We start from the raw sequence: 21,699 nt of genomic DNA, 5'->3' as shown, positions 1-21,699 counted from the left end.
AACATTTTTTTTTAGGATAGAATGATTCAATAATAATTGTCAATTCTCTTTTGTATAGAGAACATTTTTCTGTGGATGTTTATTTGGCTAACTTATTAATATATTCTTTTTATGTGGTTCCCATTCCTCACAAAGAATAACAACTCTAACACATATCAGTACTGTAGGTAGAGGAGACTTCAGTTTTTCCCCTTTAACATTCTACACTAGCCAGTTAGGCTTAAAAGTCTTATGAAATTTTTTTATAATAGAAGATGTTTATGGTATATACAAGAGTAGTTCCCACCCACCAAAATAAAAATTGACTTTTTAATCAGCCTTTCTTGGAGAATAAATGGTAGTTGTTTAGCTTACTTTTTTTTGAAATCTCTCATTTCTTCACATTAATTTAAAAAACTCATAAGGCTTTCAATATTGGATAGAACAGCTAGGCAGAAGATCAGCAAGGAAATAGAAGACTTGAAAAACACTTATGAATCAACTAGGCCTAACTGGCATCTGTAGAACAGTCTGTCCAATAGGAGCAGAATACACATTCCTCTCGAGTGCACATGGAACATTCTCCAAGATAGACCATATTTTAGAGCATAACACAAGCCTCATTTAATATAAAAGGATAAAATCCACACAAAATATTTTCTTTAACCACATTAGAATGAAATTACAAACCAATAACTGAAGGAAAGTGAGAAAATTCACAAATATGTGTAAATAACATGCTCTTAAGTAACCAGTGAGTCAAAAGAAGAAATCACAAAGGAAATTAGAAAACATTTAGAGGTAAATGAAAATGAAAACATAAGATACTAAAATAGGGGATGCAGGTAAAGCAATGCTTCCAGGGAAGTTTATGGCTGTAAATGCCTATATCAAGAAAGAAGATCTCAAATTTATAACTAACTTTCTACCTTAAGAAACTAAAATAAGAGCAAACTGAACCCAAAGCAAGAAGGAAGGAGATAATGAAGACTAATCAGAAATAAGTATAAAGGAGAAAAGGAAAACAGTAGAGAAAATTATTGAAACCAAAACTTGGTTTTTTGAAATAATCAAGATAATTGATAACTCTTTAGTTGTACTTACAAAGTAATAAATAGAGCAGATACAAATAACTAAAATCAAGAATGAAAGAGCATTACTACTGACCTTACAGAAATAAAAGAATTATAAGGGAATGCTATGAACAGTTGTATATCAAGTAATTAGATGCCTCATTTTCACAGCAATGATTTCTGTCATACACAGTGGAAATACCTCTATCAGGCAAAATAATCAGTATCAGGCTTTTATGCATTTTTATTCATATTTCATATCATTACTGAATATACTCTTGTCCCTCATGGAGACAAGACATTAATTATCAGTGAATTTACATCTTTTAAAACTGTGGACAGAAAAATGTTATTGCTTAAATGCTGTTTTTAAAAAAGTCAGCTTTGGGCTTCCCTGGTGGTGCAGTGGTTAAGAATCCACCTGCCAATGCAGGGGACACGGGTTTGAGCCCTGGTCAGGGAAGGTCCAGCATGCCACGGAGCAACTAAGCCCATGCGCCACAACTACTGAGCCTGCGCTCTAGACCCCGTGAGCCACAACTACTGAGCCTACGTACCACAGCTGTTGGAGCCCGTGTGCCTAGAGCCCATTCTCCACAACAAGAGAAGCTGCCACAATGGAAGCCTGTGCACTGCAATGAAGAGTAGGCCCCGCTTGCTGCAACTAGAGAAAGCCCGTGCGCAGCAACGGAGACCCAATACAGCCAAAAATAAATTTAGTAAAAAAAAAAGTCAGCTTTGTTCTTCTGTTTTACCCTCTTGATGATTTTGTCATATTAATGAAATGTGCATTCATTTAATTTTCACTTCATTTTCATATGAAAAATATAATTTTGTTGAAATTACTCTGGGCAAAAGAAATCTATTTTTTTCAACAGGAAAAATATAAGTTTTAGAAGTAGTTTTTTTGGTGTAAGAATAATTGGAGAGAGTTGCTAAAATACTGTATACAGAGAGTGGCTTTATCTAAAGCAGAAGTTTGTCATCTAGGGTCTATGGTTAGAATCTAGGACCTGAATAAGAAAAACCTGAATAAGAAAAAAATTACGTTTTCACTAACCTCTATCAAAAATACAGCATTTTTCCAATTATTAATATAGGCAACAAACCAAAGTAGTTTAATTGTGACTTTGTTACCAATAGAAATCAGAAATATTTCTATATATTATTGTCATTACCGATATCTCAAATTTACCTTTATCAATGCTTCAGAATTTCAGGCAGTTGTTAAAATTACTGCTGTAGTTTGTTATTTAATGCATTAATAAGGTACACATACCACTATATCAAAAGTTTGTTTTTAAACATCTTGATAATTTCTGTATAATGGGTTTCTTTTGTTATCCTATTTATTTTATATGTTTTGAAATTTTCTGAGAAAGAGGGCCTATAAGATTCTCTACATGGGCAAAGGAGTCCGAGGCACAGATAAAGTTAAGGCCCTAATTTAGAAACACCTTGGATGAATTAGAGAATTCTTATGTCTTAACATTAACTCTTTTTTTCTTTTGATCAGGTGTAGGTAATAGCAGTGAAGGTGGAAGAGGAAAGGCAGGTGCAAAACTTTTCCAAGATTTTCAGATGTTAAGTAGAATCTGGACTCATCCTTGGTGTTTGCAGCTGGACTACATTAGCAAAGAAAATAAGGTAAATCAACTAACCTAAAGTTGATCAAAAGGTATCTGTCGGAAGCAGAATAACTTTAGGAAAAAGGTTGATCTGTATAGACGTACTGTATATTCAAAAATTTTTTTCTTTTTGGTACAGTAATTCAACTTATTTTATTTCTAGTTAATTACTATATGTTTGAATGCATTGTGATTATGGAAGGAGTGTTAAATGTTAATCTTTTTTAAAGATTTTATTGAAATATAGCTGATTTACACTGTTGTATTAGTTTCAGGTGTACAGCAAAATGAATCAGTTATATGTATACAGATATCCACTCTTTTTTAGATTCTTTTACCATATAGGTCATTACAGAGTACTGAGTAGAGTTCCCTGTGCTATGCAGCAAGTCCTTATTAGCTATCTGTTTTATATATAGTAGTGTGTATATGTCAATCCCAATCTCCCAATTTATCCCTTCCCACCCTTCCCCATGGTAACCATAAGATTGTTTTCTATATCTGTAACTCTATTTCTGTTTTGTAAATAAGTTCATTTGTACCCTGTTTTTAGATTCCACATATAAGTGATATCATGTGATATATGTCCTCTAACTTACTTTACTCAGTATGGCAATCTAGGTCTGTCCAGGTTGCTGCAAATGGCATTGTTTCATTCTTCTTTATGGCTGAGTAATATTCCATTGTATATATGTGTCACATCTTCTTTTTCCATTCGCCTGTCGATGGACGTTTAGGTTGCTTCCATGTCCTGGCTATTGTAAATAGTGCTGCAGTAAACATTGGGATGCATGTATCTTTTTGAATTATGGTTTTCTTCAGGTATATACCCAGGAGTGGGATTGCTGGCTCATATGGTAGCTCTATTTTTAGTTTTTTAAGGAACCTCCATACTGTTCTCCATAGTGGCTGTACCAGTTTACATTCCCACCAGCAGTGTAGAAGGGGGTTCCCTTTTCTCCACACCCTCTTCAGTCTTTATTGTTTGTAGATTTTTTGATGATGGCCATTCTGACTAGTGTGAGGCGATACCTCACTGTAGTTTTGATTTGCATTTATCTAATAATTAGTGATGTTGAACATATATTCATGTGCCTTTTGACCATCTGTATGTGTTCTTTGGAGAAATGTCTATTTAGATCTTCCATGCTTTTTTTTTTTCCATGCATTTTTTGATTGGTTTGTTTGTTTTTTTGATAATGAGCTGCATGAGCTGTTGGTATATTTTGGGGATTAATCCCTTGTCAGTCTCTTCGTTTGCAAATATTTTCTCCCATTTTGTGGATTGTCTTTCTGTTTCGTGTATGGTTTCCTGTGCTGTGCAAAAGGTTTTAAGTTCATTAGATCTCATTTGTTTATTTTTGTTTTTATTTTCATTACTGTAGGAGGTGGGTCAAAGAAGATCTTGCTGTGATTTATGTCAGAGTGTTCTGCCTATGTTTTCCTCTAAGAATTTTTATAGTATCTGGCCTTACACTTAAGTCTTAAATCCATTTTGAGTTTATCTTTTGTGTATGGTGTTAGAGAGTGTTGTAATTTCATTCTTTTACATGTATCTGTACAGTTTTCCCAGCACTACTTATTGAAGAGGCTGTCTTTTCTCCATTGTATATTCTTGCCTCCTTTGTCATAGATTAACATCTTGCATAACCATAGTAAAATGGTCAAAATTAAGAAATTAACATTGGGTTAGTACTATTAACTAAACAATAGACGTTAATTGGATTTCATCAGTTTTTGTACTTACATCCTTTTTCTTTTCCTTGATTCAATCCAAGATTTCACATTTTGTTTATTATTCATATCTGTGACGTCTCCTTTATTTTTTCTAATCTATGATAGTTCTTCAGTTCTTCCTTATCTCATAACAATTAACTTATCCTTAAATGAAATAAACATTATTATAATTTCCAGTATAAATTGATATAAATTCTTAAAACATTCATCTTTTTTTTTTCTCTAGGGATATTTTGATGAAGACAGTATGGATGAATTTATAGCTTCAGATTCTGAAGAAACCTCCATGAGTTTAAGCTCTGATGATTATACAAAGTAAATTGAATACTTTTTGTGCCCTGTGTTGACATGTTTAAAATCCCTACTTGCTGATCATCCTCTAATAATTGGCACTTGTATCTTTCCTGTGTTTTCCTAATACTTTGAATTTGTTCTTTTTTTTTAGAAAGAAGAAAACAAAGGGGAAAAAGGGGAAAAAAGATAGTAGCTCAAGTGGAAGTGGCAGTGACAATGATGTTGAAGTGATTAAAGTCTGGAATTCAAGATCTCGAGGAGGTGGTGAAGGAAATGTGGATGAAACAGGAAACAATCCCTCAGTTTCTTTAAAGCTGGAAGAAAGTGAGTCTGATAAATGTTATGTTTATCATGGAACATTGATTTAGAAAATATCATGTCATTGTAATGTCAGTGCTTTTTTCAGTTATTAATTATCCTCACTGGTTGGCTCAAAGGAATATCTTTCCTCAGTTGGTAAGCATCTAGGATAATCAGATACAAGTAATAACAAATATTTGATGAATGTTGAATTACAAGCAAGCCATTGTGCTCTCTCTGGTATTTAAGAGGAAGGGAAAAAAGAAAAACTAACATTTATTTACATGTATATGCCTAAACTCTGTATTATTTTCACTCCATGTGTTAGCTAACTTAATTCTTGAGCAGCCTCGCAATGCTGTTATCTTTATTTTTATAAATGATTGGTAGAAGTGGGATTCAGACCTAGATATAGCCCATTTCAAACCCACCAGGGTAATTTCACTTAACTACTATATAAATAAGTGGAAGCATTTCAGATGATAAACTATGATTACAATTCATTTTATACAGTAAAACTAGTTTCATTGGTTTAGTCTTTTTCCTTTTTAATTCTTCATAATCTATATTTATTGTCTCTAGGTTTCCCCTGTGTCAGGTACAGTTTGTCATATGTTTCGCTTTCTCTTTCTTTCTTTCTCTTGTGCATGAGTGTATACTCAGTGAAAGTCTTCCATTGAACTTCCCAATGGCTAAAGTTATCTTTACTCATATCTACATTTGAAGGTTTAGTGTTCAGGCTCTGTATACTCCTAGTGCAGCCTGACTGGGTGTTTAGGAACTCCAGTGCTGGGAACAGATATCTGAATATTTGAAATATCAAATATCTGAAAACAGAACAGTGTAAGTAACTCTAAATATGTGGCATTTGGGAATCATGGAGCAAAGCAGTAGAGACCATCTGAGAAGAGATGTGAATGCCAGCTAGGTGAATGATCCTGTGCACAGACAAGCTTAGCTGGTCTCAGGCCTGCAGCTGAACAAATTTGGTGATTCCTTGATAAACATTTCTCTCTTCAGTATCTCCTTGAAATAGACAGATGGCAGCCTAACCACAGACCCTGGCTTACTTCTCTAAGAAATCAGGGGAATAGTAAAACTTAAACTACAAAATTTCTTTTCTTGTTTTTCTCTCCTGTTACCCCATAAAGGCAGTTTATTATCAGCATTCATCTTCCAACTAGATTTAAAGTATGCTTTTCTAAGAATAGTAAAGGAATGGTTATAGTTTAATTTAAGGTAGTGGGAAGCTCCTGTTATCTCCTCCCCTGGTCTCCTGACCTGCATTTTCACTTAAGTTCTCCTCAGTCTCTCATCTCATAATTAGAAATAAATAGCTTAAAGTTTATGTGTTCCTGGGAATGATTTTCTTAAAATATTCTTAATTTTTTCTCATAACTTATGGTTAAGAGAAAAGAGAGAGTAGACTAACCAGTGTGTCTCATACTGTGCTCTAAATGGATTACATAAAAGTATGCTGAGGTATTGATGTGTTCATCACTTGGAACTGTAGATGGGGTCTTATGCAGCTGGGTCACCTTCAGAAATGAATAGCATCTTCCAGTTTTCCTGGTGTGCTGTTGTAAGTACTATTGCTTTCCATATATGCCATAATATGAAAAAATTTGAAAAGAACTGGAGAAGAGAGTAGGTTGCTACATGTTATGAACTTAAAAGCAGACAGGGAAGGCTGTGGGTTCCAAATGACAAACTTTGCCTACTTTTCTATTGTGTTTGTTTCATTTTAGCTCTGTGCAGTCAAATAGAAGTCATTCATAGATGGATATATTTTTTATTTATTGTAGCTGTCTACATGTATAGTTGATCAGAAACATTTTCTAGAACAAATAGATGATAAAAATCTATTTTTGTTCTTTACATCTAGATTAACTCTATATAAGGCTGAGTAGATCATAATACATGATCATATATACCTGGTACTATGTAAGTGTTAAAAATAAATCACTTTTTCTTTTTTTTTTTTTTTTTTTCGCTGTGCTGCGTGGCTTGTGGGATCTTAGTTCCCTGACCAGAGATCCAGCCTGGGACCCGGCAGTGAAAGCTCCGAGTCCTAACCGCTGGATCGCCAGGGAATTCCCCTTGCAAATCACTTTCTTATAGTAAATATAAGAAAACCTAAATAGGAAGTATTAGAGAGCCAAAATGTTGCACCTGGAAATTGAAATGGATATTAAATAAGTAGATGGCTATAACTGAGCTATGATTTTCACTGCATACTTCACTTTCACTTCAAAGAGTTTATGCTTAATTCTTTTGTGGTAGCTTTCTGAACTTTTTGAGAAGCAACACCTTGAATAAGTCATTTACGTTTACCTTACAGCATCCACATCTCTGTGTTTTAGTTTAGTATCATATTAGGACATCTTATGATGAGGAAATGACTGTATATTAACTACTTCAAAATATTTGATTTATTATTTCAGCATAAGCATACCTTGTTTTATTGCACTTCACAGATACTGTGTTTTTCACAAATTGAAGGTTTCTGGCAACCCTGTGTTAAGCAAGTCTATCAGCACCATTTTTCCAACAGCAATTGTTCACTCCATATCTGTGTGTCACATTTTGTAATTCTCACAGTATTTGAAACTTTTTTGTTATTATTATGTTTGTTATGGTGATCTGTGATCAGTCATATTTGATGTTACTATTGTAATTGTTTTGGGGAGCCATGAACTACACCCATGTTAGACAGGCAACTTAATTGATAAATTTTGTGTTGTGTGGGTTCTGACTGATCCACCGACTGGCCTTTCCCTTGTCTCTCTCCCTCTCCTCAGGCCTCCCTATCCCCTAAGACACACAGTATTGAAATCAGGCCAATTAATAGCACTACAGTGGCCTCTAAGTATTCAAGTGAAAGGAAGACTTGCTTGTCTCTCACTTTAAATCAAAAGCTAGAAATGATTAAGCTTAGTGAAGAAGGCATGTCAAAAGCCAAGATAGGCCAAAACTAGGCCTCTTTGCCGAACAGTTAGCCAAGTTGTGAATTCAAAGGAAAAGTTCTTGAAGGAAATTAAAAGTGCTATTCCAGTGAACACACAAATGATAAGAAAGTGAAACAGCCTTATTTCTGATAATGGAGAAAGTTGTTGTGGTCTGGATAGAAGATCAAACCAACCACAACATTCTCGTAAGCCAAAGCCTAATCCAGAGTAAGGCTTAGCTCTCTTCAGTTGTATGAAGGCTGAGAGAGGTGGGGAAGCTGCAGAAGAAAAGTTTGAAGCTAACGGAGGTTGGTTCCATGAGGTTTAAGGAAAGAAGCCATCTCCATAACATAAAAGTGCAAGGTGAAGCAGCATGTGGTGATATAGAAGCTGCAGCACGTCATCCAGAGGAATCTAGCTAAGGTATTTCATGAAGGTGGCTACACTAAACAACAGGTTTTCAGTGTAGACAAAACAGCCTTCTATTGGAAGAAGATGCCATCTAGGGCTTTCATAGCTGGAGAGAAGTCGATGCCTAGCTTTGAAGCTTCAAAGAACAGGCTAAGTCTCTTATTAGGAGCTAATGTAGTTGGTGACTTCAAGTTGAAGCCACTGCTCATTTACCATTTGGAAAATCCCAGGGCCCTTAAGAATTATGCTAAATCTGCTCTGCCTGTGCTCTATAAATGGAACAACAAAGCCTGGATGGCCTCACATCTGTTTACAGCATGGTTTACTGAGTGTTTTAAGCTCACTGTTGAGACCGACTGGTCAGAAAAAAAAAAGATTTCTTTCAAAATATTTCTGCTCATTGACAGTAATTCTAAAATATTACTGCTCTTGGTCACCCAAGAGCTCTGATGGAGATGTAAAACGAGATTAATGTTGTTTTCAAGCCTGCTAACACAACATCCATTCTGTAGCCTATGGATCAAGGAGTCATTTCAACTCTCAAGTCTTATTATTTAAGAAGTACACTTTGTAAGGCTATAGCTTCCATAGACAGTGATTCCACTGATGGATCTGGGAAGAGTCAATTGAAAACCTCATGGAAAGGATTCACCATTCTAGGTATCATTAAGAACATTCATGATTCATGGGAAGAGGTCAAAATATCAACATTAACAGGAGTTGGGAAGAAGTGAATTCCAACCCTCATGGATGACTTTGAGGGGTTCAAGTCTTCAGGGTAGGAAGTCACTGCTGATGTGGTGGAAATAGCAAGAGAACTAGAATTAGAAGAGCCTGAAGATGTGACTGAATTGCTGCAATCTCATGATAAAACTTTAATGGATGAAGAGTTGCTTCTTATGGATGAGCAAAGAGAGTGGTTTCTTGAGATGGAATCTGCTCCTGGCGAAGATGCTGTGAAGATGGTGGAAATGACAACAGAGGATTTAGAACATTTCATAAACTTAGTTGATAAATCCATTGCAGGGTGTGAGAAGATTGACTCCCATTTTGAAAGAAATTCTACTGTGGGTAAAATGCTGTCACACAGCATTGCATGCTACAGAGAGATCGTTCATGAAAGGAAGAGCCATTATCGATTCAGCAAACTTCATTGTTGTCTTATGTTAAGAAATTGCCACAGCCACCCCAGTCATCAGCAGCCACCACCCTGACCAGTCAGCAGCCAGCAACATGGAGGCAAGACCCTCCACCAGCAAAAAGATTATGACTTGCTTCAGCGAGACGATGCAAGCATTTGTTTAGTAATAAAGTATTTTTAAATTAAGGTATATACATTGTTTTTTAAGACATAATGCTATTGTACACTTAATAGACTACAGAATAGTGTAGACCTGACTTTTATATGTAGTGGGAAACCAAAAAATTTGTGTGACTCGCTTTATTGTGATAATTCGCTTTATTGTGATGGTCTGGAACCAAACCTGCAACATCTCTGAGGTATGCCTGTGTTTTCAGAGTAAGCTTTATCAGTGAGCATTATATTTGAAAACAAACATAGAGTGGACTTGGATAGGTTACGGCACAGGAAGACCCTATGCTCACCTCCTCCCCTGAGCACAGTGATCTACACCTAAACACAATGCATTTTCTCTTGAAGAAGATCTGGGGGCTGAATGAACTGGTGCTGCCAATAGAAGAACCACATAGAAACTGGTAGGAAAGTCAGAGACATGGTATCCATGGGAACCCCTCCTCTTTCGCAGTGATCTACAGTAGGGAGATGGATTGCTGAGGGATCCAAATGCAGACACACTCACCCTGGGACACAGTGAAAAAACTTTAAAGGCACCTACAGTATATGTAAAGGAAATCTGTTTCCTAACCCTAGAGTTTCTGCCAAAATGACAGGGAACTGTTGGAGCCCTTGCCTGGGTAGGAGGCAGTGGTGATCACTATTGTTTGGAGTTCCCTCCCCAGACTCCTCCTGCCCCATATCTGCTCCAGCTCCAGCCGCCCCATCAAGGCAGCCTATGGCCCAGCACTCTTCAGGGACTGCCCCTGGACCAGGTCCTCTCCAGCTCCAGCTATCCTCCTAAGGCAGCCTTGGGTGCAGTACTTCCCAGGGGGCTACCTCTGGACTGGGCCCTCCTCCAGGTTCTGTGGTCCCACCAAGGCAGCCTCGGGCATAGTGGTCCCCAGGGATTAACCCCAACTGGTGCCCACTGCAGCCCCATCTGGCCTGGCAAAGTCTCTAGACACAAGTAGTCTACACAGGGAATGTTCCCACACAAGCCCTCTTCTTCAAGATCAGGGGAGGTAGCTGTTTCACCTAATTTATAGAAACACAAAAGAAGATCAAAGTAACGAGATAGAGGAATATGGTCCAAACAAAATAACAAAATAAAACCCCAGAAAAAAATAAACGCTAATGAAACAGATAAGTAGTTTACCTGATAGAAGAGTTCAAAGAAACAGTCATAAGCGTGCTCACCAAACTCAGGGAACGATTGGAGGAACTCAGTGAGAACTTTAACAAAGACTTAGAAAATGTAAGAAAGAATCAGAACTCAATACAGTAACTGAAATAAAAAATACACTAGAGGGAATCAGAAGCAGATGAGATGATACAGAAGGGATAAGTAATCTGGTAGATAAAATAGTAGAAATCACCCCATAAGAATAGCAACAAGAAGGAAGAATTTTTAAAAATGAGAGTTTAAGGGACCTCTGTGAAACATCAACCATACTAATATTTATATTGTAGGGGTCCCAGAAGGAGAAGCGAGAAAGGGACAGAAAACTTATTTGAAGAAATAACGGTGGAAATCATCCGTACCTAGGGAAGGAAACAGACACCCAGGTACAGGAAGCATAGAGATCCTAAACAAGATGAACCCAAAGAGACCCATACCAAGATACCTCATAATTAAAATGGCAGAAATTTAAGAATAAAAGAGAATTTTAAAGACAGCAAGAGAAAAACAGCTAATCATATACAAGCGAAACCACATAAGCCTATCAGCTAATTTTAAAGCAGAAACTTTGTGGGCCAGATAGGAGTGCCATGATGTATTTAAAGTGCTGAGAGGATAAAAACTTACAGTCAAGAACACTGTACCTGGCAAGGTTATCATTCAGACTTGAAGGGGAGATAAGGAGTTTTTCAGACAAGCAAAAACGAAAGGAGTTCATCACCAATAAACTGGCCTTACAAGAAATATTAAAGGGTTATCTTTAAGGGGAAAAGGAAAGATCACAACTAAAAATAAGAAAATATATGAAAGGAAAAAAAATCACTGGTGAAGGAGAATATATAGTAAAGGAATTGAATCAGTCACTTTAAAAAGCTAGTATGAAGGTTTAAAGACAAGTAGTAAAAAAAATCAGCTGTAACTGAAGTAAGTAGTTAAGGGATACACAAAATAAAAAGAAGTAAAATATAACAACAAAAAATAAAACGTGACAGGCGAGTGAAAATGGAGTGCTTTTTTTGATTGATTGACAGACAGGAAAGTAGGATTTATTGGTGGGCATGAGCAAGGAATGGACAACAACACCAAGGCTCTTGTGAGTGCAGGGCCTGCCATTTATCCAAGGGGCTGTGATTAAGGATGTATCTAACCCCACAGCCAACTGGGTTAAGTCACTTTTCTGCCACCACATGTTCAAATTCATCGACTTTAAACTTAGTAAATCCCCTCTCTTGGACATGTGAATCTTCTGGTGGCCAGGGAACTTGAACTTGGCCCTGTATAGGGCCTCAACCACATGCTCCTTGTTCTTCAGCTTGGTGGGGATGGACATGATGACTTGACAAGTGTGTACTGTGGCCACTGTGCCCTGGGGCTTTCCAGAGGCACCCTACATACCTACCCAGAGCTTGTCAGCCTCAGCACAGGAGAATGTCTTGTTGATGTGGATGATGTAGAAGGGGTGGAGATGTGTTTGGATGTGAAAACCATCTTTGAAACAGCTTTTCACCATGTACTTCTTGGCAGAAATATGGGCAGCCTCCAGTGGAGAACTGCTCATACTCATTTGACACCATGTAGCCACAGAGTGGGAACTTTTGCCTTCTTCTACCCCAGGTAAAAGATGTGGATCTTGGCATCAGGGTCACCTTGGCAGAAGCAAGACTCTGGGTACAGATTGTTCTTACAATACTAGTAATACCAGGCATGGCAGCAGCCCATGGTGACAACAGGATTTTCAGAGGCATGCTGAAGGGAAAGAGCAAAATGTAGTGCTTTTAGAATGCCTTCAAACTTAAAGTGACTGTCAGCTTAAAATAATTGGGTATATATATATAGGTTGATGTATATACACATACATACATACATACATACCCATACACACACCTCATGATAACCACAAATCAAAAACACCTACAATGGATACACAAAAAATAAAGAGAAAGGGATCCAAACATAAAACTAAAGGAATCCATCAAACGATAAGGGAAGAAATGAAGAGAGTAAGACTGGAACAGAGAAGAACTAAAAACACAACCAGAAAACAAGTAAAAAAAAATGGCAATAAGTATATACCTGCCAATAATTATTTTAAATGTGAATGGACTAAATGCTCCAATCAAAAGACATAGGGTAGCTGAATGGATAAAAAAGCATGACCCATCTATATGCTGCCTGTAGGAGACTCACCTCAGATCTAAAGACACACATAAACTGAAAGTGAGGGGATAGAAAAAGATATTCCATGCAGATTGAAAAGTAAAGAATGCTGGGGTGGCAATACTCATGTCAGACAAAATAGACTTTAAAACAAAAACTATAACAAAAGACAAGGAAGAGCATGCCATAGTGTAAATGGAGTCAATCCAAACAAGAGGATATAACATTTGTAAATATTCATGCACCCAACATAGGAGTGTCTAAATATATAAAGAAAGTATCAATGGAAATAAAGGGAGAAATTGACAGTGATACGGTAATAATAGGGGACTTTAATACCCCACTTACATCAGTGGATAGATCATCTAGACACTAAATCGGTAAGGAAACACTGGCCTTAAATCTGGTGTTTGACCAGATGCATTTAATAGATAAATATAGAACATTTTATCCAAAAGCAGCAGAATACATATTCTTTTCAATTGCGCATGGAACATTCTCCAGGATAGATCATGTTAGGTCACAAAATGGAACATTGTCCAGGATAGATCACATGTTAGGTCACAAAACAAGTCTTAATAAATTTAAGAAGATTGGAATCATATCAAGCATCTTTTCAGATCACAGTGATATGAAACTAGAAATCAAGTACAAGAAAAAACTGGAAAAAGCAATAATATGGGGAGGCTAAAAATCATGCTACTAAACAAGCAATAGATCAACGAAGAAATGAAAGAGGAAATAAAAAAATACTTTGAGACAAATGAAAATGGAAACACCATTACAAAATCTATGGGATGCAGCAAAAGCAGTTCTAAGAGGAAAATTTATAGTGGTACAGGCCTACTAGAAGAAATAAGAAAAATGTCAAATAAACCATGTAAACGTACATTTAAAGGAAGAAGAAGAAGAAGTAAAGGCAAAACCCAAAGTTTGTGAAAGGAACGAAATAATGAAGATCAGAGTGGAAATAACTGAAGTTGAGTCTTTAAAAAAAAGGAAAATTCAATGAAACTAATAAGTGTTGTTTCTTTGAAAAGATAAACAAAATCAAATATTTAGCCAGACCCATTGAGAGAGAGCTCAAATAAATAAAATCAGAAATGAAAGAAGAGAAGTTACAACCAACACCACCAAAATACAAAGGATCATAAGAGACTACTATGAACAATTGTGTGTCAACAAATTAGACAACCTGGGAGAAATGGATAAATACCTAGAAATGCACAATTTTCCAAGACTGAATCATGAAGAAATAGAAAATCTGAATAGATCTATTACTAGTAACAATATTGAATCTGTAGTTTAAAAACAAAAGTCCAGGTCCAGATAGCTTCACAGGCGAATTATCTCGAACATTTAAAGAAAATATATTTTCCAAAATATATTTTGGAAAATATATTTTCCAAAAAAGTGAAAAGGAAGGAACACTTCCAAACTCATTTTATGAGGCCAGTGTTACCCTGATACCAAAATGAGACAAAGGCACCACCAAAAAAATAGTCTACAGGCTAATGTCCCTGATGAACACAGATGCAAACATCTTTAACAAAATATTAGCAAACTGAATTTTAAAATGCATTAAAAGGATCATACACCATGATCAATGAAATTTATCTCAGAGGTACGAGGATGGTCTAACATCTGTAAATCAATCAATGTGATATACCACATTAATAAAACAAAGGATAACATCAAATGATCATCTTAGTAGATGCAGGAAAAGCATTTGATAAAATTCAGCATCCATTTATGATGAAAACTTTCAACAAAGTGGGTACAGACAGAACGTATCTCATCATAGTAAAAGCCATTTATGAAAAACCCACAGGTAATATACTCAGTGGTGAAAAGCTGGAAGCTTTTTCTCTAAGATCAGGAGCAAGACAAGGATATGGATTCTCACTAGTTTTATTCAATATAGTATTGGAAGTCCTGGCCCCAGCCATTAGGCAAGAAAAAGGGAAAAAGCATCCAGATTGGAAAGGAAGCAGTAAAACTGTCACTATTTGCAGATGACATGATACTATATGTATAAAACCCCAAAGACTCTACCAAAAAACAATTAGAACTAATAAATTCAGTAAAGTTTCAGCATAAAAAAATATACGGAAACCTGTTGCTTTTCTGTACACTAGTAATGAACTAGCAGAAAGAGAAATTAAGAAAACTTTCCCATTTACAATTGCATCAAAAAGAATAAAATATCTAGGTTTCAATTTAACCAAGGCACAGGACCTATACTCTGAAAACTATGAGATATTGAGGAACAAAATGGAAGATGACACAAAAATAATGGAAATATACTTAGTGCTCATGTATTGGAGAGTCAATATCATTAAAATGTTGATACTACCAAAAACCATCTACAGATTCAATGCAATTCCTGTCAAAATACCAGTGGCATTTTTGACTGAATGAGAACAATCCTAAAATTTGTATGGAACAGAAAAGATCCCGAATAGCCAAAGCAATCTTGAGAAAGAACAAAGCTGGAGATAACATGCTTCCAGACTTGAAATTATACTACAAAGCTTTAGTAGTCAAAACAGTATAGTACCAGCACAAAAACTGACACATAGATAAATGGAACACAGTAGCAAATTCAGAAATAAACTGAAGCTCATATGTTCAATTAATCTACAACAAAGGGGGAAGGAACATACAGTGGGGAAAAGACAGTCTCTTGAAATAAAATGGTGTTGGGAAAACTGGACAGCTATATGCAAAAGAATGAAACTGGATCACTTTCTTACACCATATACAAAAAGAAACTCAAAATGGATTAAGGACTTAAATGTAAGACCTTAAACTTTAAAATTCCTAGAAGAAAATATAGGCAGTACGCTCTTTGACATGGGTCTTAGAAATATTTTTTTTTTGAATCTGTTTCCTCAGGCAAGGGCAACAAAAGTAAAATTAAACAAATGGGACTACATCAAAGTAGTCCCATTTGTTAAATGGGACTAAATGGAGAATATATTTACATGTGATATATCCCATAAGGGGTTGATATCCAAAATATATAAATAACTCATACAACTCAATATCAAAAAACAACCAGATTAAAAACTGGGCAGAGAACCTGAATAGACATTTTTCCAAAGAAGACATACAGATAGATGGTCAACAGGAACATGGGAAGGCCTTCAACATCACTAATCATCAGCAGAATGCAAATCAAAAGCACAGTGAGATACAACCTCACACCTGTCAGAATGGCTGTTATCAAAAAGCAAGAAACAACAAGTGTTGGTGAAGATGTGGAGAAAAGGGTACTGTTGTGCACTGTTGGTGGGAATGTTAATTGTTGCAGCTATTATGAAAACCATGGAGGTTCCTCAAAAAATTAAAAGTAGAACTACCATATGCCATATGATGCAGCATTTCCACTTCTGCGTATTTATCTGAAGAATACAAACACACTAATTTGAAAATATATGTGTACTCCCATGTTCATTGCAGCACTGTTTACAGTAGCCAAGATATGGAAGCAACGTAAGTGTCCATCAGTAGATGAATGGATAAAGAAGGTGTGTGTGTGTGTGTGTGTGTGTGTGTGTGTGTGTGTGTGTAATGGAATACTACTCAGCCATAAGAAAGAATGAAATCTTGCCTTTATGGCAACGTGGATCAACTTGCAGGGTATTATGGTAAGTGAAATAAGTCAGACCAAGAAACAAAGACTGTATGATTTAACTTATATGTGGAATGTAAAAAACAAAACAAACAAACTAAACTAAATAGGAGCAGACTCGTTGATATCTAGAGCAAACTGGTGGTTGGCAGAAGGGGGTGCATCTTGGGGGGATGGATGAAATAGGTAAAGGGAGTTAAGTGGTACAAACTTCCAGCTATAAAATTAATAAGTCACAGACATTTAATGTGCACATAGGGAATGTAGTCAGTAATATTGAAAAATATGGTGATGGATGATAACTGGTCTTATTGTGGTTATCATTGCATACTGTATAAAAACATCTAATCACTGTGTGGTGCACCTGAAGCTAATATATTGTATGTTAATTGTAACGCAATTTAAAAACAAAATGTATATAATTTATTGTATGGATATAATCTTTTGTGATAGAATCTTGGTATATGATATAGGACCATAATATTAGCATTAACATACCATATTTATTCATTCAACAAATGTTTATTGTGTTCTTACTATGTGCCTGGGACAGCTCAAGAAGCTTGGGTTATATCAATGTGCAAAATACACTTACAGAGTTTACCATTCTACTAGTACTACTATTTATACATATAATATTTTAATGATGTTCTACCTTTATTTCTAAAACTACAGTGTAGGTTTTTAAAATTTTATTTATTTATTTTTGTTTGTGTTGGGTCTTCATTGCTGCACACAGGCTTTCTCTAGTTGCAGTGGGCGGGGCTCTAGTTGCGGTGTTTTTTCTTGTTGGGGAGCACAGACTCTAGGCATGCGGGCTTCAGTAGTTGTGGCACGTGGGCTCAGTAGTTGTGGCTCGTGGGCTCTAGAGTGCAGTCTCAGTAGTTGTAGCGCACGGGCTTTGTTGCTTTGCGACATGTGGGATCTTCCCAGACCAGGGCTTGAACCCATGTCCCCTGAATTGGCAGGTGGATTCTTAACCACTGCACCACCAGGGAAGCCCTACAGTGTAGTTTTTTAAGGAATCTCCATACTGTTCTCCATGGTGGCTGTATGAATTTACATTCCCACCAATAGTGTAGGAGAGTTCCTTTTTCTCCACACCCTCTCCAGCATTTATTATTTGTAGACTTTTTTATGATGGCCATTCTGACTGGTGTGAGGTGATGGAGGTTCCTTAAAAAACTAAAAAATAGAGATACCATATGATCCTGCAATCCCAGTCCTGGCCATATATCCAGAGAAAAACATAATTTGAAAAGATACATGCACCCCAGTGTTCATTGCAGCACTATTTACAATAACCAAGACATGAAAGGAACCTAAATGTCCATCAACAAATGAATGGATAAAGAAGATGTGGGGTGTGTGTGTGTGTGTGTGTGTGTGTGTGTGTGTGTGCGTGCATGCATGTGTGTGTGTGTGTGTATACATAAACACACACATACATATGTATACAGTGCAATATTACTGAGCCATAAAAAAGAATGAAATAATGCCATTTGCAGCAACATGGATGGACCTAGAGATTGTCATACTAAGTGAAGTAAATCAGAAAGAGAAAGACAAATACCATATGATATCATTTATATGTGGAAGATCAAAAAAGAAAAATGATGCAAATGAACTTATGTACAAAACAGAAATAGACCCACAGACAGAAAACAAACTTATGGTTACCAAAGGGGAAAGGGGAGGAGGGATAAATTAGTTTGGGATTAACATATACACACTACTATATATAAAATAGATGATCAACAAGGACCTACTGTATGACACTGGGAGCTATACTCAATATTTTATAATAACCTATAAGGGAAAAGAATCAGAAAAAGAATATATATATATTTGTAACTGAATCACTTTACTGTACATCTGAAACTAATACAACATAGTAAATTAACTGCACTTCAATTTAAGAAAAGGTAAGAAGAGTTAAGGGGTGAGGTGGTAGCCTGAAAAGGGGGTGGAGTCAGGAAAGAGTTTCAGTTTTAGGAGGTGGTAAGAAGTATCTCTGATTCTTTGGTTCTGCTGGTCTTTTACTTTGGGATACATTTTGAAGACATTGATGATGGTGATTGATTGATTGATTGATAGATGAATTTATAGCCTAATTCTTTCAGTCATTCTATTGATTCAAAAATACGTGGTGTATATCAATATGCTGACACCAGAAATCAAAGGAAAAGCAAAGGGGCCTGGTCTTCAGAGGTGCTTGGTCTGGTGGGGAGTGTTCTTCACTAGACTGGCAAATATGTTGCATTTCCAATAGCACCAGTGAGTTTAGTAAGCATAGAAACATCTGTGCTACCTAAATGGGATGGGGAGAGTATTTTTTAAGTTGCATTTAACAATAATCTGCATTTCCAATGACTCCTCCCAATATTCTTGTGTAGTAGAATTCTGGTATAAAATAAAGTTCGAAAAAATAAAATAAAGTTCGTTATTATAAGAAAAAAAACTACAGTGTATCTTGCTGCAAATACAGTGTTTAAATATATATTTAAATTGCTTGAAGAAATTAGGGGTAAAAGTGTTGCTTTCTATTTGTTTGTATTTCCTTTGTGCCTTGTAAGCATTTTTTGATATCCAGAGTGGATATTTAGAAGTGGCTTTGATTTATTAATTCACTGTTACTTGTCATGTATGCATACACAGTACAGAGTTATAACAGGAGGAATGATTAATCCATGTCGATGATGAAGTAAGAATATTCAGCATGAAATATCTATTTGTAGGTTTTAATTATTTATTCAGGATATTTATGAACTGGAGTAGCCCATATTTTTCTGGGTCACTTTTTTTTTTTTTTTTCCGGTACGCGGGCCTCTCACTGTTGTGGCCTCTCCCGTTGAGGAGCACAGGCTCCGGACGCGCAGGCTCAGCGGCCATGGCTCACGGGCCTAGCCTCTCCGCGGCATGTGGGATCTTCCCGGACCGGGGCACGAACCCGTGTCCCCTGCATCAGCAGGCGGACTGTCAACCACTGCGCCACCAGGGAAGCCCTCTGGGTCACTTTTTATTTTTTTTAGAGATTACTCTGTTGTGATTATATCCAACAGGATTACAGTTAGAATGAATGTATTGTATTTGCACAGAAATTGTCACCTGTGCTAAGCTTTTACACTTCTTATTTAGCTGCCACATTTGTACTATCTGCCAGCTTTTTTTTTATAATTGCTTACACTTTTACCGTGTATAAATTACCTTAATTAAATTGGGTAACCATTGCTGAAGTTGTGTTCAGTCTGTGGAACTGCAAAATTCCCAAAGGCACTGATTATTTGCCAGTTGACTAATTGTAGAAAGGAATTTTAGTTAGCATATGCTTGATAAGCTACGTGTCAGGATTCCTCAAAGCTACCCCCTGGTTTGGTGATTCATAGGACTCAGCATATAGTCATATTCAGGACTATGGTTTATTACAACAGAAGAGTACAAAGCAAAATCAGGAAAGGGAAAATGCACATATTGGTCAAAGTCCAGAGGAAACCAGGCATAACCTTCCAAGAGTCCTATCGCAGTGGAGTCACACAGGATGTACTAATTTCTGCAGCAGCAAGTTATGGCAGCAGCAAGTTATGTGAAGTGTTGTCTACCAGAGGAGCTCATTAGAGACTAAGTACCCAAGGTTTTTACTGGCGACTGGTGACATAGGCACTTTCTGCCTGGCTCTTACCAAATTCTAGACTCCCAGAATGAAAACAGGTATTTTCTTTCTAGGTGCCTAGATGAGGTGCAGCAATCCCTTCTTCTCAGGGAAAGTTTAAAATCAGTGTAGGGAACGGTTTACCATTCAAGTTCCCAGACAACAGCCAAGGGTCACCCTCTTAAGAAGGCTCTTCTAAGATGAAATTTTTGTTGACTCTTGAAGGATAGTAAAATATGCCTGGAAGTTGGTCAAGAAAAGAGGGGGAGAACGTAATATAAGACATTCAAGGAAAGGCATGGAATCGTGAAAATATGTGGTACATTTAGGCAATAGTTTATTGTGGTTTAAATACAAATGCATAATGAGCTCTGTAAAAGTAATGGAAATCACCAGGACCCAGCCTAAAAAGAAGGAACCGATAAACAGTAAGTTCAAGAAAGTATGCTATGGAAGCTCTAGGGATAGGCTAGTCTTGAGAGTAGCAGCTTTGGTTTTTACCTACTCAGGGGTAAGATTCAAGGCCTTGAGCGCTCTATAAGGTGGAGAGTTCTTAGAACTCAGATTTAAGCTGAATCTGTTTAACATAGGTACATACTCCATAGAAGAATAGGATAGAAAAAAATTTTCCCATCAATCCAGGGAGATGATAAGGAGATGACAAGGAAGCTTATCTGTGTCACCCTGGGCTGTGGGTTTCAAAAATAGTTTTCTTGGATTCATAATCATGGGCTTTCTCTCACATGGTTTATGGTTTGAATTTACATTATTTACATAGTCTAAAAATCTCAAGCTGAAATACTAACCTCAAAAGTAATTCTGGGTTGGTGATCCCCTGGAGCATCTGACAGAAGCAGATGCAGAATCACTGTGGAGTTGTATGATGTCAACCCAGGCTACCGAGGATTCTCTCATATTACAGCTACATTGAAAGTGAAATGACAAGAAAAAGTTATAGAGTACCTAAAGAAGCAATCAACATTAGGAAAAGTTAGCAACAAAATAAGTTATCAGTCAACCTGACAAAGTTAAAACAAACAACATGATCAGATTGTCAAGAACCACAGATATTAGAACTATTTGATAAGAATATAAAGTAGGTATGTTTAATATGATATGAGTCATGAGCATAATTTTATAACAGAAAATTTTAAACTTAGATGAAGTAGACAACATTCTAGAAAAATACAACACTGAGTCTTCATTGCAGTTATTTCACAGTAGCCAAAAATGAGAAATAATCTAAATGTCTATGAATAGGAGAACTAATAAATTATGGTATATTCATGCAGTGGAATACTATATGGCAGTTAGAATTATTGAATAAGTCTCACTTTGAGTGGAAAATGAAAAACTCCATTCAGTGAAAAAGTAGGTTGTAAAATTGTACAAACAGTATGGTACCATTT

General features: G+C 36.4%; 1 protein-coding gene across 10 annotated transcripts in view; it reads left to right on the top strand.

The window, feature by feature from the left end:
• The window catches only part of ATRX (ATRX chromatin remodeler), a 248,863-nt gene that overhangs the window by 161,668 nt on the left and 65,496 nt on the right, over positions 1 to 21,699 (top strand). For all 10 annotated transcript variants that reach the window (XM_082865330.1, XM_082865334.1, XM_082865333.1 and 7 more), the window contains 3 exons: positions 2,569 to 2,699; positions 4,644 to 4,732; positions 4,863 to 5,035. In XM_082865330.1, the coding sequence (XP_082721456.1) occupies positions 2,569 to 2,699; positions 4,644 to 4,732; positions 4,863 to 5,035 (393 nt within the window). The remainder of the gene's footprint in view (positions 1 to 2,568; positions 2,700 to 4,643; positions 4,733 to 4,862; positions 5,036 to 21,699) is intronic.

This window comes from Leucopleurus acutus, assembly GCF_964270905.1.
Source record: "Leucopleurus acutus genome assembly, chromosome: X".
NCBI classification, from domain to species: domain Eukaryota; kingdom Metazoa; phylum Chordata; class Mammalia; order Artiodactyla; family Delphinidae; genus Leucopleurus; species Leucopleurus acutus.
The sequence above is the reverse complement of the archived record's forward strand: the minus strand, read 5'-3'. Positions and strand labels throughout refer to the sequence as shown.